Genomic DNA, 16,891 nt, shown 5'->3' on the forward strand with positions numbered 1-16,891 from the left:
AAACCGAGCAGGGGACGGCAGCAAACTCCCACCTGCGCCGGTTATCCGCTCTATTATAGTCTGGGTCAGCTTTTCACGCAAATTTCTTACAAATTAGCAGGCTACCAGGCCGCCTGTGTTCCGATGTACATTTCAGATGCCTGTCATTTGACACAGCACTGGTGCAAAAATAAGTCCCACTCGCAACCATCCGCAACCGATACACCACGGCAACGTGTGACCCGAAATCCGTTTTTCATGACGAGGTTTGTGCCATTCCGCCAGTTAGCACGCTGCCCGCCCTAACGTTTAGAAGGTAACAAAGAAACGAATAAAACGTCATTACTGCTGCGGGGCTGGGGCGCACGCGAATCCAAATAGAACTGATATCTCGGTTAATGTACTACTTTGAAACGCATCGCTCCTGTCTGGCAGCGTCACCACCAGTTCAAGTTTCCAGTAAATAAATTGGACTATTATAAAAATTACGGCGATAATTTCGAGGCCAGAAATTAAAAAATTAAAAAGAACGAATTTTCTGATCCTCTTGAGAAAGCGACCGGCCAAGCTAATGATACATCTCGCGAACTGCGGTGTTTGTGAACGACTGCTGGGCACATCAGACGTCCTAAGCTGTGCGCTCAACTGATTCTTATAATCGTCGGACGTCTTTGTAATTTGGCCGTTGCGGTCCAAACAGTCGCGCACGGCGACAGAAACAACCAGAAAATTGACACGGCCACGAAAGCAACGCGACTTTTCTCTTGGAAACCAGGTGGTCGCCATTGTTGCTTACAAGCTGCAAGCAAAACTTGGCGTTGGCCTGCAATTCACAAGTACGTTTTTAAATAATTTCGGCTCTATAAATAGTCTCACCGAGTTAGATCAGAAATATATATATTTTAAGCAATAAAATTGTAAAATAAGAAGTAAGAAAAGCGAATTTGTTTCGCCGAAGGGGGCCTCAACTGGGCGTGTGGCGGCGCTGGGGGTCACGCTATAAAGTTAACTTTTTTTGTTATTCCTTGTTTTATTTGTAGTGTCATTACCGCGTTAGGACTCGTATATAGGGTAAGTTTGGACGCCAATGTTTTCGAAATTTTTACATTAGCGCCGTAATTTCGCGACATTCGTCGAATAACGATCATCGGTTTGCCGCGAGCATCGGGTCAAGTTTCTAGGCCTGGCACGGTCTCGTTCACGTTAGCGGGGCCAGGTCACAGGGCGCATTGTCCGTTGTCTTCGAAGCTTCCCAGGAAACACGGTTAGGCGGGCGCGGGAGAGATGCTTTAATTTAGCACTTAGCGTCGTGCGCGCGCGATCTGTTCGTCTTTATCAACGACTGTAGAACTACTCAAGCCCAAAGCTACGCGAACGGCGTCTCGTGGTTTTGCACCGACGAAGTCGTAGTAACGCCGTCAAAAGCGACCGGTAAACATCGCTGCTTCTCCCTACGGCTTTGGTGATATGGTGGAATGCCTATCCCGACAGCCACAGTTCGGTGATGGCGGACAAGTGCTTTTTTTTTCATCGTTGAGAGATTGTTCGGTTGTTATCTCTCGCTCTTCAAATTTGATTTCGATGAAACAACCCTGAATTTCGGCCCGATTGTCGTAGCTGTATTTGCGCCGGCTCGTGTATCTCTGTAATGTTCGCAAGTGCGGGTCGCGCCAGTTTAGGAAACGAATTTTCCCCGTTTCGGCGGTTTCAGCGACGCGTTAGCCAATCCTTATTAACGCTCGTACTGTATCCTAATCAGAGTTAGCGCCGATTTTGGATGTCCGCGAGTGATTTTACAGAACCTTGTTGTAACTGTTTCCCTATAAATGCTTCGGACGATACTTCTCTTTTTCTAACGAGCTGCAGCTTGTACCGTGCTATCTTAACTAGATGTTTGCCCCTGTGTATCGCTTCGTTATTACATTGCTTTGTTTCTTTCTTTCGGTCACTTATTATTGCGTACCTTTGCTGTTTATTTCTTATAAAGCTTGAGTTATGTCTTGCTTACACGCTTTACTTTCTTTTGCTTCCTTTGTAGAACCGAGCCCCTTTTTTATTTGCCATGGATAAAAAGGTAACGCAGCCACTTTTGTTCGTTACGTTTCGTTAATTAATTTTATACTTTTGTTCTGCACATTTCGTATATTTTGCCGCATTTTGAGTGTCCCCGAGCGGCGAGATTCACACGGCTGTGTCGTGGAATTCTATCTGTCTGGAGGGAAAAAAAAAAAGATCTTGCAACATTTTAGTGTCAGATGCGTCACTGCATATCTCCATTGTGGGCTGCATTTTTGATGCTATAGTTGGTGGTGAGACCGCGTGAGGAATAAAGGAGGCGACCGTCTTCCGAGTTTCGCAACACTCCCAATGTAGTTCGCAGCTGCACTGCTTGCTTAATGTGCAACACAGTTGCTTGGCCTACGTGGCTTCTCTTCATTGTTCAGTTAATGTGATGAATTACCACCCTACATGAGTGTTCCAATATTAGGTAGCTGTCAATCCCCTCTCTCTCTCTCCTTTCATTTTAATAGTTAGTCTAAAATCCTGAATATGCTGTACTGTCACAGTGATCAGGGATTGCACGCTACTAAGTATATTGCAGCTTGCTTAGTGAGTGTAATAGTTTGGGAGAACTTGTGTGACAAAAGCATGAATTTCGGTTTCAGATATTGGTCTTTCACTTAGAGCAATGAAAATGCAGTCGCAAATCATAGAGCATAATGTAGCACATCCACGGCACGCCCTGAAGTTGTGACAAGTTTTTCTTTTCACAAGCTGGTTTACTTTTCGTTTCCCAAAGTTGGTTGCTGCGCATGACATTGCAACAGTGTAAACAGTTTTTGCATAGTGATCACTGAAAGATAATGATAATATACAAGCGCATTAACACACTATTGCAGGCAGCAACAGGAACAGCAAAGTACCAAAGGAGCAGAAACCTCAATGCCTCTGTTAACCCCTTCAGGGATCTTGACAACCTTAGATTGTTGTGAGCGTTTGTCACTTTTTCACTAATTTCCCGCCCACCTTGTCATGAATATTTTGACACTTTCGACCCAACTAGTTGCATTCAGAGGAAAGTGGGCTCTTCCTCTTTTTCTTTTACAATGTAGATGGTGGCAGACATTCTGTAATTGCTTTTAACCACACACAGCATATGCCAGCAAAACTTTACTGCGATGCTCACAGCAGCGTATGCTACCTGCGCACTATGTTATTTTACCATGCCTGAGGGGTGATTCAGGGCCCCTATAACATCAAGGCTTCTGCTCGGATGGCCCTTGGAACACTTTTTTTCCACGCTAGCCTTTTACAATGTGTTATATGTGGTGTAATTTATTTATTTAATGTGTCATCCTACTTTGCTGTAGTGTAGCTGCGTTGTTTGTAATATTGATACATATTTTTACAATAAGTCCGTTAATACTTGAGGAAGCCAGTTTAACGCAGATAGAACAAAGAACATAAGATGGCACCACGGGTGCTACAAGCACCCTGTGGCGGCCTTTGTTTTATTTGCACGTCCGATTACTTTCGAGTCACTCTTTCAGTGGCACACCGACGGGGGGGGGGGGGGATTCGGGGGTTGTAACCCCCCCCCTGAGGCCGACTTAACCCCCCCCCCCTTTTGTTTAACCCCTTTTCTTACGCATTTGAGTGCTGCAACTAAGATGTAAAACGCGCAATCATCTGCACACTCGCAAAAAGCGAATTTTTTTGACAATTTCCCGTGAGCAAATCGAAATTAGTGCTGTTTAGATGGTATTGGCAAACTGTCAACCCCCCCCCTGGCAGAGATCCTGGGTGCGCTACTGCACTCTTTACTTGCCCTTTCGGATTGCTCTTACTTTGCTACTGCTTACAATATCAGCCATAGAACCCAGCGGAGTAGTATTGGTGATATTGGATTAAAATAAACGGGCTTTTACTGAAATGCTTTATTATGCCTGTTAGTGCTTATTACAAGTGTCAAAGAAACATTCGGACAACCTCCAAGTAAGCAACCGAAGCAAAAATGGAGGTTTTGTGTGTGTGTGTGTGCTCGTATGCCTTCGCACAGCCACCTGATCAAAACACAGCCACATGATACAAACATGTCAATATACGTACTGTTATGTTCATTTAAAAAAAAGATCTACAGTAGCTTTGCTGTGTTTGAACCATGGTATGGTGTAAGATACTGTGTAAGTGTGCACAGGCACACCTTGCAGGAAGTGCCGATAATGTTCTCTGGTTCTAAATGACACCACAAGATGACTCTGATCGTAGGTCTGCGAGAGGCGGCAATGCCTTTCTATGGGAAATGTGCACTGTTTTGGAGTCGTTCTCTTGCAAATTGCACACAGTCGTGCAGCACAAACGCCAGCGCGTGCACACATTGTTCTTGACAGCAGCGGAAGATAGAACCATGGTGGGCAGAACGCTGCCCTTTCTCTGCTGAAGAGTCAGTTGAGTGAAGCATGGTAGTGTGTCCACTGGGCATTTTGCAGCCAAGCTGACTGCTCATCACTTGTGTTGCTCGCCCCTCTTGGAGATGCGCTCATGAAAAATGTGAACTCATACAGCTGCACTGCTCTTGCAATGAGTGATGCTACGATCACCAGTCTGAGCAGCATCAAAGGATGTTATCTGTATCCTCTCCTAAAATATATATCTTACACCATGTCCTGAAATTCTCTCTCTCACCATATGCCTCTTCTACATCTTAGCCTGCTGGCTTAGTGGCAGAGCCTTTTGTACTAACAAGTACAACATTGGCAGTCATCCATGTCTTGCTCTGTACTGGCACATGCTCCGCAAGCAGAAATCCACATGCATCCACAAGGCGCGAGCATCACAACTTCCAGATGTTTTGTTAATGCAATGCTCCATGTAGATATCTTTAAGTCTATAGTTGCACCAGTTTATAGTAGTGCTGTGGTTGTACTATCCCTGGAAGTAACTGCTCATTGTGTGAATGTCCTAGCGAATACTCAACAGCATGAAATTATTTGGCTACAAATCTGCAAATTATATACATCATACTAGGGCCCGAAACCCGTTGCCCTTCTTTCATTCTTTTCTTGTCCAGACTTATTTGTGCCAGTGAAGCATAGACTATGTAGTGACGACTGTGCCTGAAAAATATTACCCTTGTGAGCATCGCATAAACAGCTGCAAATTTAAATGAAAGCATGCGCACTCTTCTTCTCTGAGCTACAACACATGACATCACATGTCCTCCCTTCTGTATCACAGTTCCCAGCAGCAGTGTGAACAGCTCGCGGATTTTTGTGCAATGCAGAGCTTGCAAAACTGCCACTGGACATTGGGCTGTGCAGCAAGAAGAGAGGGAGGCGCTCGGGACATAATCGTTAAAAATACCGGCGCAAAAGGCACGACAAGCAAGTGGTGAACACGCATACCGATCGCTGTTCAGACAAACCGTTCTTAATGATGGCGAGAGCAACAATGTGTTTCACCAGCTTAAAGGGGCCCTGAACCACTTTTTGTCAAAGTGGAAGAAGGCATTTGAAGTGAAAATGAGCTATTTCAGAAATACTTTGCCACAAAAGGTACTTCAATGCATTCAGCAGACGCGGAGTTATTGGCAATCAAATACGGCCTCCGCTGTTCTCCCATTCCTTCTTCAATGCCTTGCACTGTGAATGCTACAGCAGAGTGAGGCATGGCCACAATGTTCCGCCTTCGAAATGTCACCGTGGCTTGCTGTTCAAATTTCATTTTGGATGTTAACGTAGACACCACAACTTCCAATTTTGGTGCCTACGACGCGCTAAACGTAAGCCAAACACGTTTGTCCTCAGCGAGCCGCAGTGCGTTTAGTCAGTGGACACATGGCTGCACCTGTGGTGTAGCAGCCATGGTGTAGCCGACCGCACCGACCAATAGCAGCCGCATATGGGAATGCGCTTTATTATGAAATAAAGCACCCAGAAAAGAGTGAGGATCGTAGCTTCCATTGAAAAGAGAGCGTTTGAGAGAAAGGTGACTTCACGCTCCGCTTGCAAGCTCCACGCACTGCGTACGACTGCAGAACTTGGCGGAGATGTTCACAGCAGCATATGCTACCGGCAGACTGTTATTTCACCAAGCCCGAGGGGTGGTTTAGGGCCCCTTTAAGAATGGTTCGAGCTGAAGTGCCATGGCATACGCTCGGTGTGTGGCGAGGGTTGAAGGCACGCTCCTGTTCTAGCCGCACTCATTCGCTCCCCATCACGTCCCCAACCCAGGTACATTGTAGCTACAGTGGGTTCAGACAAATAAGGCAATACAGCAGCATAGGCTCAAACAACATTTATTACTAAGAGCTGTAAGATAAGCAATAAACACTTGTAGAGGAAAGTCCGTAATAGTTACGAATAGGCTGACCTCTTGTCACATGTGGTTGGTCAAGTGACAGGATCACTCGCAGGACAGGCAGGTAATCCAAGAGTCAAGGCCAGAGAGAGTGCGCTTTTCCCTGGGGATGCCCTTTTATGCCTTTTTATTTTCGTGAGAGGGTGGTCTTGCTCGTATAGAGACGGACACTTTCCCACAAGTCTGGTAAAAATGCGCTTCGCGGTGGTTGCGGAGGTGATGGGGACACTGGGTAAGGGAGCGTGGTGTGCCTTCCCCATGTCTCCCACCGGCTCCTGGTGTGGGTCACAATGTGTGATCAGAAAACAGCGTGGTATGCTATGGCAAACGAATGCACGTGCTTTCCACAAGACTGAAGGTTCGTCTTGGAATGAGGAGCATACATCCAGCAGGGGTGCCCAGGTGCGAAGTGCAGGTCAGAGCGACGACGCAGGTGTGCTTGTCGACAGAACTCCCTTTGTAAGAGTCGGTGCTGGAAACTTTTTTGCTGAAAGTGGATATTTCTTTTCTGTCCGCAGCCTCATGCACAGTTGCATGGAAAAGGATGATATTCGAAATCCTGAAAGGCCTTGGATTACCCTAGGCTGCCTCATTGAGGTCTACGTCATGCTGCGCTAGCAGGGGGGGCGATCAGAATTTCCACTCGCTTGTGCCGTCATTTGTGCAGTTCTCTTAAAGCTCTTGCCTTACTAGGAGAGCTTAGATTCAGACCTTAGTTGTGACATAAACTTGACGTGGGCTGTCAGCCTGGTTATGGAAAGAGGAAGGGGACGGGTGTTGCTCGTTGAAGCATTGAGAGAGATCCTCTGCTGTGGGCAGTTTGCGAGCATTGCAAAAGTGCTGGCGGGAGTCGTATAGCGGGAATTATTGTTCCTTGCTTTCTGTAATGCTAATTCGGAAAGTAGGCTCTGCTACTGATGTAGCTCTGCTGCGCCTGTCATTCAAAATGCGCTGGCCCCTCTGAGAAACATCTCTTCTGCAAAGCTCTCAAATCCAATCATTTTGGAGATCAGGTTTTTGGGAACTAGAACATACTTATAGAGGTCAAACTTAACACACCCCTTCTGTTTTTTTGAAGAGAGATGTACAGTTGTGCTCAATATGAGCTGCAACATGGGTTCCCCCGGTTGTAGGAGCACCAAGACTGCACAGCGGCGCCACGATACGAAAATTTGTACAACTAAACACAGTTCCAATTGCTGGTATTTATTAAACCAATTTTTTGTGTGCCTGAGCTGCCATGCTGTCTTTGATCTCTTTTAACCGAGGGCACCAGTGTTGCAGCTCGTATTGAATGCGACTCTATGTACAAGCAGTGCTAAGGATGACATTTTTTCATTGTAAAGAGGGCTCTGAACAGCAGCCAAACTTCAAGTGGTAAATTGGTGTACACAGTCACAGTCATTTAAGTAAGCTTCTTGCTTGCAGTCTCCATACTTATTTATTTATTTATTTATTTATTTATTTACAGAATACCTACATCACTTCGAAGGCATGACATAGTAGAACACGTGCGGTAACAAAAACCACGTTTTTTTATGTCCGACAAGAAAAATAATAACAGTAATAATAAATAGACAAATGTACACTTCTAAATATGTATTCATGCATATATGCATGCAGACCAGTTGTTTGTGCACAATACAGAGCGTACGCATCACATCCATAGATATTGCAGTAATGGTAAGAAGGAAAGGGGCGATCCCTGGTATAGAAGTATCCTGGTGGCCACGGAAACCTGCCGGTCTTTTTTAATGGGCAGAGATGTACTGCGACCTGGTGCTCGGTTGTTTATATGGCTTTTCATCTCAAAAGGGGGCCCTGTAGAGATTCGCGAAGATTGCTGGGCGACTCTTCTCTCACCACATCTTTGGTGAAATAACAGAGTATCCTCTGCTGCTGTGGGAGGCAGACGAGTGCTGCCACCAGTTACCAAACGGTAAAATAGATACAAGCGGGCTCCTGGACAAGTGCTTGGCAACTACAGGAGTTCCAGATGCTTGGAAGGACTTCCACTTATTGTGAAGTTGGTGGCGTGGGAACACCAGACTCCCCACTCTTTTTTTTTTTTCTTAGCGATACGCTCGAACGTCGGCAATGACACACACGGACGATGTGATGGTAGCATCAAATTCCGGCGGACATACTGAGTGTACAAGTGATGATCAAGCTTTCTGGTAGTGATACCAAAGCACTAGTATAGCCCCAAGAGCTTTTTGTGAAATTGCATTATGAAATAGCTGGCGTTCCGCTTGATGCAGTATGATAAATACTTTATGATAATTAATACAACTCTAAAAGCAACTAGTTCTTATTTCGTCGCTAATTTTTCTCAATCTGTTTCTTGCAACTCCTGTTAGCAGTGTTAGTGTCCGTATGTTTTCTTAACACTGCATTCTGCTTTCTTGAGTGTTTGTGTTGGTCCTTGCCGCACTCTGAAACCAGACTTTGTGGCAGAAGCAATGTTTATTTATGGAGAGCTTTCACCCTGCTGTCTGAATTTCACTTTCGTTGTTGCAGCTTTTTATCTCACTGGCAAAGCATTTTGCCTTGCTTCTTGGCCACTTTAGTTTCATAACTTGGCAGCAGTTCCTTTTGCAGCAATAGCTGCTGTTGGTGCTTCCGGCACTCGCATGTCACAAAATGGCTACATAACCTAATCCCCACAGTTGCTCCAGTATGTGGGCATGCCCGAATGTTTCTTCAAAAGCCCTAACATATGTAAACCAATAAGGATAGTGATGCAGAGTGTCCTTGTGATAGCATTAACTGGGACACTTCTCGTTCTCCATGGATGATGTTGACCAAAAACTTCAGTAGGGATAGTTCAAATTACCAGCACTCGGGCGACGTACACAGAAAAGAGTGACACAATCATAGAGCTGGCTGGCAACCGTATGAGTTTCTTGCTTGTTGCTTTGAACCTTTATACATTTGCAAAAAACAACAAGGAAGGCTTGTCTTCCAGAAACTGAATTATGCTAAACTAACTAAACTGGGCTAAACTAACTAAACTAGACCGGCCCAAGTTTCTACCCTGCACCAGTGTGAGGTGGGAGGCACAGGCCATGTGACATGAACAGTGGCGCACGGCAGTGTCAATAGGTCACAGTGTCATTATAGTTAATGAGTGGCAACTATTTAAGGAGGCGGGTCTTCATGTGGATGTTGATAAATGGTTATCGAATTATGGGATGCAGTAATGCCTTTGCATTGCAGTTAAATGTTGAAGACCTAAGAGCTTTTCTTTTAACCGGATTTCACCATTACTACAAAGCATCGTTCTGTGGTTCATAATCTTTAAAAAAATTGATGACAAAGATAAGTTTAGTATATATTAGTAAATTATGCTTCTACAATACCAAGAAAGTCACTCTAACCATGAAAGAAAGTTTGATGAGGCAGAAAAAATGCAAAAGCAAAATACTGGTTGCAATGCCACCTTGAAATTCCTGCACCAACTTGCTGCGATGTCGTATACTTTGGTGGCACCTGCTTGGGCATGATTCAATTTTCATCACTGAAGATTGGCTACAATGTATTCTAAAGGAGCCAAACACTGAATTTAGCAACTTGCGACAACTTCTATAACAGCACAATTACCCGAATAGGAGAAAATACCTTGAAGTTCATGACATTGTACTGATGTACCCGACACTGAGGTTGTGGCACAAAATTTTATAAATGGAAGTTTGGCTTTTTCTAATAATCAACCTCTTACCGTGACATTCACAAAAATAAACCTTTGATAGAATACTATCAGTCTAAATTTATTTAGTGTTTCTCTATAGACTCCCTTTAAACAGGATCATCCTAATAAATCCAGTTTCATGCAGAATGTCTGTATGTGCCTTCTATGGGTCGCTTCACAACCTCATGTGATGCCCATAGTTACTTCAGGTACCTGCGTGGACATTGTCTAGGTGCTTCTTGAGTGCTTATATAACAGTTGCAAAACAGTAATGGGTGACAAATACTATTAGAAGTGCATTTTTAGCCTCATATCGCCACAAACTCGTAGCTGGTTTTTCTATTGTTGATATTGTTGTTAGTTCAGGGTGGGCGAATATTCAAAGTTCCCAATACGAATGTACGAATACACAAATTATTCGTATTCGAAAAGGAACTATTGGGTAGTTTCGAATAACCAAATATTTCACAGCAACCGAGTCTTAGTCTTGTTACTGTTGTCAGTCTGCTAAGCAAAGTATCGCAAATTATCAGAAGTGAACAACAGGCAACGTTTTTGAAGCAATGTAGACACGAAAGGAGTAATGCAAGCTTTGTTTCTGATTTCACGGATGAAGGTGATTTTTCCTTGTATTTGGTCACATAGTGTTTTTGCCAGTGGTCATGCAGCAGTTTACGCTACAACTGTGTGTGTGTTTGTTTGTGTGTTTTTTTTTTTTCAGTGGGTCCTTGCACATGCTTATGTATATGCCAAAAGTCCTTCAGTATCTTTTATTTATTTTTTTTTCCCATAAGAACTTATCTTTGTGCGGCAACTATTTATTAGTGTTGTTTTTGGAAAGCTAGTCTTGTCGAGAGGCTATTCATGCAGACAACTAGTGATCTCACATTTAAAAATTATTCATTGTTCCTTATAGTTGGCTGTCTTTATTGCACTATACTCGGTAGAGGTGTGCTACCTAATTACACCAAAATGAATATTCGTGCTGAAAATACATGCGTCTGCGTTTGACTATTCATATTACATTCAGCATCACATTGAAGTAGCACATTGAATTTTACTCTGAGGCTTTCAGTGCAAAATTCAAAAAGGGAAAGTTCTACCCTCATTTTCAGCTAGTAAGGGACATTTCTCTTGCCAAAGTGCTTAAAATTTCATTTAAGCATAATAATTCATTAAGTAAATTGATTTAGTGTATCTCCTTGGAACGGGACAGTTTGGACATGTTGTATTCAGTGAAAAAGGCTTTTTCACTCTGTCTGTTCTGAAGTGCTACAGCGGTCCAGTATCTTAGTTATTTGTGCATACTGGAAGCAGTGTGATGGGTTACTTGGGCACTCATTGGCTGTTCATTGTCCAGCGGAAGAGCCGGACCCCCAAGGCCATTGGTGCTGCAAAGGCCAAGGTCGTGAGCACCACTCCTGCAAAGGCTGGGACTCCCGTCAAGCGAGGCCGGGGTAGGCCACCTGGATCGGGCAAGAAGAAGTTGGCTGCAACGGAGGGCAGTGCCAAGAAGTCCTCGCCTGTTGTGCCAGTTGCTGCTGCCACTCCCCAGAAGAATGGCACTGGCAGTCCCGAGTGCGACCGCTGTTTACGGACATTTTCCACTGAGCGAGGTCTCAAGGTGCACCGGCGCTGGCCCTGCAAACTGGATGCTGCCGTGAGTGTGATCCCATAGCTGTGCATTTGAAGCACTTCTTTCTTCCTTTCTTTCTTTCTTTCTTTCTTTCTGATTCTTTTCAGTCAGTCAAAGAACTTTATTGAAAGGTCCTGCGAGTTTGTGGGACGGGCAAAAGGTCTTGCCTAGGTGACAGCCAGGAGTTCGAGTCGTGGCGGCTTCCTAGGCCCGCTGGACAGCCCAAAGTTGATCTTCAAGGGCAGAGCTGAGCAACAGTCTCCCAGTGTGCGCGGAGGCAATCGCGAGAGGCTGCATCCGCATTGTTGTTTGTTATGCCTCAACATTCCCATAGCATATGTTCCAGATAGGCTCTAGAACCACAGTTTTTGCATTTATATGTCTTGCATATGTTTGGGCAAATGAGGTGTGACATCTGCGGGTTCAAATAAGTTCTGGTCTGCAACTGCCGCCATTCGACACACTGCTTTTTGCTGAGCTTTTGGTGGGGTGGTGGGAAAACGCACCTTTGCAATTTGTAGTGTTGTGTGATTCGTAGTAATTCCGGAGAGATTCGACCATTAGCGAAATTTCATACTGCCGCCTAGACTCACTGACTATTGTGTCCACTTCAGTCTGTGATACTGAATAGCGCAATAGCTATCTCCTCTGCACTCTCGATTTTTTGCTGTGCTTGGCCTAACTCATGTTTTGCACTTCTTTTCGTGATCAATTACGGCGGCTTAAAGCCACTCCTGTGCTTGTATCTAGCAGTGTCTACAATCTTTACTATTCCCAAACTTCTTTTGTACAGTGTAGACCGCTTATAACGTAAGTCGCCGGAGTCGCGAATATCCGTACTATAAGCGGTACCGCACTATAACCAAAACAACGATTTTCAAGCCCTGTACGTATGCAAAACATGTAGACGAAGCATGTCGACACGCTTTGTACTATCGCGCGCACATCGCGATTACGTTTTCTCCAGTGAGCTGGCGAAAACATAATCTCGATGTAGCCGGTGCTCTTCAAGCTCAACAGCTTTGCACCGAGTCAAAACGAAGCACCTGTTTGCCGCAACCGCTGCAGAAAAAAACCGTGACCGCTATCGATGCGATTATGAACGGCGACTTTGCAGTGCTGAAGGCACGCGCCCGACGCACGTACGGAGTCGTCCAGTCGCTGCAACTGGCCGTCGAAACCGCGGTCGCTATCTATGCGATCATTGATGGCGACTACGCAGTTTTTTCGGCACGCGGCCGACGCGCGTACCGAGCAAAAAGGAAACTACTGTTCGCCGCAACCGCTGCGGAGAAAACCGCAGCCGCTATCGATGCAATCGTGGATGACGACTGCGCAGTTACGAAAGCCCGCGGCCAACGCGGTGTTATGCGTAGCGGTAAACGCAAGAATACAGGCTTTAAAGACACAAATAGGCTCAAAGCGTTCCGGCGTTGCTGTCATTCACGTACCATTTCAACTGATGGCTGTGGCGATGCGGACTCCGCTGCTTGGTTTCGGTTGGACGCTAGCGCCGTTCTTGCTCTTTTACGTCGCAAATTTGTGGTGCTCCTCGTTTACCGAGCTCCGAAAGTAGTCCGAATTAACCGATGTGCGGCCAAATAAGTCCGAATTAACGAGAGTTTTATTGCATTGAATAATGCATACGCCGGCCGGCAGCACGCACCTTGTTGTGAAGCGTGCTCGCTGCCGTCCTTGTCGGCGAGGTGTTCCCGTGGAAGCTGCATTATAACCGATATTTCGTCTGACGCAGCTGCACTGTAAGCGGTATGCGTATACATGGAGTTCTATGGGAGGGTAAACGGGAGTCGGAAAAGGCCGCATTGTAGCCAGTTCTGCACTATAAACGGTTACGTTATAAGTGGTCTATACTATATGTCCATTGCTCTGCTTTCTCTTCTACCTTTATGGTATATGGGGTGCATGTTCTTTGGTAAGGGGGGAAATGCTATCGTATCCGTGACAACATTCGGTATGACCACTTTGGTTCCGTGTTGAGTGTGGTACCCAATACCTAGTCTTTCTAATATGTGCCTTCCTGCCTTGGTCTTAGAAAGGCGTTCGTGCTGCGCTATCCGCTGCACCTCTACGAGCTTGTTCGTTGTGTTTTGCAGGCCTAATTCTAATAGCCTAATTCGTATTCTGATCTGACTGCATGTCGTACATTTCCGTTAACGATGTCCAATCCTACTTTTCGCAAACATTTTCGCAATTATCAGACACTATTGGCTTCTTGTCTTCATTCTTTCTCAATTGTATGTCTTTTTGTGACATGGCTGAGTGATTTCGATAAAAATCTTTATGGTTTCCCATCATGCAATGTAGAATATTGCAATCGCATTTCATCACAACATGGTGGCTCAGCCATGTTTATTCGGTCTGACATTAGATACAAGCGTAGGCTTGATCTTCACTTAAATATCTGTGATTGTGAGTCTATGTGGATTGAGGTTGACCACCCTGTAATAGGCATTGTTAATAATATTGTCTTTGGTACCATTTATCGATCACCACATTCCTGCTTTTTGTGAAGCACTTGACACTATTCTTGACATTCTTTCAAAGGAAAAAAAGTCCGTTATCATCTTGGGTGACATTAACAATAATTTACTAGATGCTTCCTCCTCCTATCTAACTCAGTATGTCAGCTGTTTCCGAGGTTATGGTCTTGAATCTCTACTCTCCCTTCCCACCCGTTGCACTAATAATGGTTTGGGAACACTTATTGACCATGCGCTTTCAAACCTTCTTCATCCTCCCTCCGCATTCATTCTTCAAAGCAATATTACGGATCATTTCCCAGTTGCACTTTGCTTTGAGAACAGTCCTCGCATTAATATCGCAAGCTTTGTTAAGAATAAGTTTGATCGCGACAAATTTAAAGAAATGGTATCTAATTCTGATTGGTCTTGTGTCACTTCGATGAATAATGTTGAATCGGCATACACCACTTTCATCTCTGTAATATCCAATTGCGTATCTCCATCGACAACATGTGTACAGTGCCATAAACATTTTTCTTGCCCCAGAAACCCATGGTTAACAAAGGGACTACTTAATAGCCTGCATAAAAAAGAATTTATATAAAAAAGCAAAAAGACAACCATTTAATCTGCATTTACTTGATCGTTATAAGCAGTATTGTAACATACTCAATGCTCTAATGAAGGATGCGAAAAAGCGCTATTATCAAAATGAAATTAATTGTACTGGTTCAGACATAAAAAAACAATCGCGCTTGATCAATTCCTTTCTCAATAAAACCACTAATCCGTCTATAGCCAACATTCATCATGATCAGTAATATCTAACCCATTAGATATCGCTAATGCATTTAGTGATTACTTCTCCTCTCCCGTACCTGTTCCATCCAGTACGCATGACGAACTTGATCATTGTGGTCGCTCATTTTTTTTTTTTTTTTCCTGCTACCCCAGAGGAGGTAAGAACAATTACTAGTATGAACTCCTCTAGCGCAGGTATCGATAATATTTCTGCTAACCATGTGAAAGTGATTGCTGATGATATTGCAGATGTGCTCACCTACATAATCAATCTAATTTTTGAAACCGGTGTATTTCCCCATGAGTTAAAGATGAGTAAGGTTATTCCGGTATTTGAAAAAGGTGACAGATGCTTAATTTCTAATTATAGGCCGATATCCGTTCTCCCCTTTTTTAGCAAAGTAATTGAAAAATTAATACAGTAGAATCTCGATGATACGATCACGGCTAATACAAATTTCCAGATGATACGAATTTTTCTGTGGTCCCGGCCGAGCCCCATTACTTTGCAACGTGCAAGAGAACGGTTGTTACGAATCGATGTTCGACCCACGTCGGTTGATACGAATAAACGCCGCCCCACCGATGGCCGCGAAAGAGAACAGCGCGGAGGACGCGACTGGGCGCGCAGAGTTTGAAGCGGTGGCGCTTTTGTTGCTTTTGTGCTTTTCCTCCTTTTCCGCGTGCCATCGGCCGGGCGGAGTGGCTGCTGTGCATCGGGCCACGTTCTTTGTGTTTGCGCCATTTTGCCTAGTCGCAGCGAGCTATGTCTACCGAGATACGATCTCAGCTGATTCGCGCGGCCGTACGCCGAGGCACGGGAGCCTCCGTTGGCGCGTATTCCGTCGACTGCGTTATCGGTGCCGATGGCACAGGGCGATTGTGTTTCGCTGCCGGAGTCACATGGTGCAAGATAGTGCGGCACGTAATCCACAGTGCAAGGTAGCACGGCACGTTCAGTCGGGTGCAACTCCGCTTCTCCCGCTAATCGCCGTATTTTTCTTGCGGTAGGAGGCTTGCGCTTCCGTATTCCGAAGGCGTGCTTCGTCCAAAATTTCTTCTCCAATGGGCGACGATCCATCACTAACCTGGGAGCTCTCAGTAATCCGAATTCTGAGTGTCAAGTGAAGACGCCGGCGTGGTTTACGAAGCAGACAACTGCGGTTGCGATCTTGCCCCTGTCACAGCAGCAACCAATGGAGAGACGCCTTTCAGCACGGCAGCCAATCGGAGGCCCGCTTTCATCGGAGGGCCCGTGTGACTACCTATCGCAGACCCGCGCTTTTTTTTTTTTTTTTTTGCGTTGGTTACAAGATGGCTACTACGGCTGAATTAAGAAGTGGAACGGCGAAACCTTGAGCTTTCGAATGATACCAAGATGGCGGCGCTCGGTGGCGGGAAATACGAGATATGTCTCCGTGAACTGCGCTGATTTTGTGCAATTTAAAGCTGTTTTCTCACTCTGTGCACTGACGAATTAATCTTTTTCGGGCACTTTTAGTGCGTTTTCAGCCTAACTATTTTGATACAGCGTAGATTAGGCGTTGCAGATACCGAAACGCGTGGTTTTCAAAAATCTATTTTTTCTCGCGATTTTCGCGATCTGATGCCCGCATTTGGCTAGTTTTAATTGCGTTTCGATGATACGAATTTCGGCTAATACGAGTATTTTTCGTGACCCCGTGAGATTCGGATCATCGAGATTCCACTGTACATGTTCGCCTGTCTAGCTACCTAACAAAATTTAGCCTATTTCCTCCGAAACAATTTGGGTTTAGACAAGGATTTTCGACTAACCTAGCCCTCGTTTACTTCACAGAAAAATGTAAACTAGAAATTGACAATGGTAACTTCGTTGGTTCTGTTTTCTTAGATTTTAAGAAAGCTTTTGATACACTTAAACTTGACATTCTTTTTTTCTAAACTAGCATCTTATGGCAT

General features: G+C 44.8%; 1 protein-coding gene across 2 annotated transcripts in view; it reads left to right on the plus strand.

Moving 5' to 3' along the window:
• Nucleotides 1–965: 965 nt before the first annotated feature.
• LOC119455449 (gastrula zinc finger protein XlCGF57.1) overlaps nucleotides 966–16,891 on the plus strand; it is a 60,202-nt gene continuing 44,276 nt past the window's right edge. Inside the window, exons 1-3 of one of the 2 annotated variants that reach the window (XM_049668790.1) lie at nucleotides 966–1,050; nucleotides 2,018–2,053; nucleotides 11,391–11,690. In XM_049668790.1, coding sequence (XP_049524747.1) covers nucleotides 2,042–2,053; nucleotides 11,391–11,690 — 312 coding nt within the window. In that variant the 5' untranslated portion in view covers nucleotides 966–1,050; nucleotides 2,018–2,041. Of the gene's footprint in view, nucleotides 1,051–1,085; nucleotides 1,411–2,017; nucleotides 2,054–11,390; nucleotides 11,691–16,891 lie in introns of those variants that run through there. The other variant, XM_049668789.1, reaches the window with a different exon arrangement.

Source organism: Dermacentor silvarum, chromosome 6 (genome assembly GCF_013339745.2).
Source record: "Dermacentor silvarum isolate Dsil-2018 chromosome 6, BIME_Dsil_1.4, whole genome shotgun sequence".
Classification (NCBI taxonomy): Eukaryota; Metazoa; Arthropoda; class Arachnida; order Ixodida; family Ixodidae; genus Dermacentor; species Dermacentor silvarum.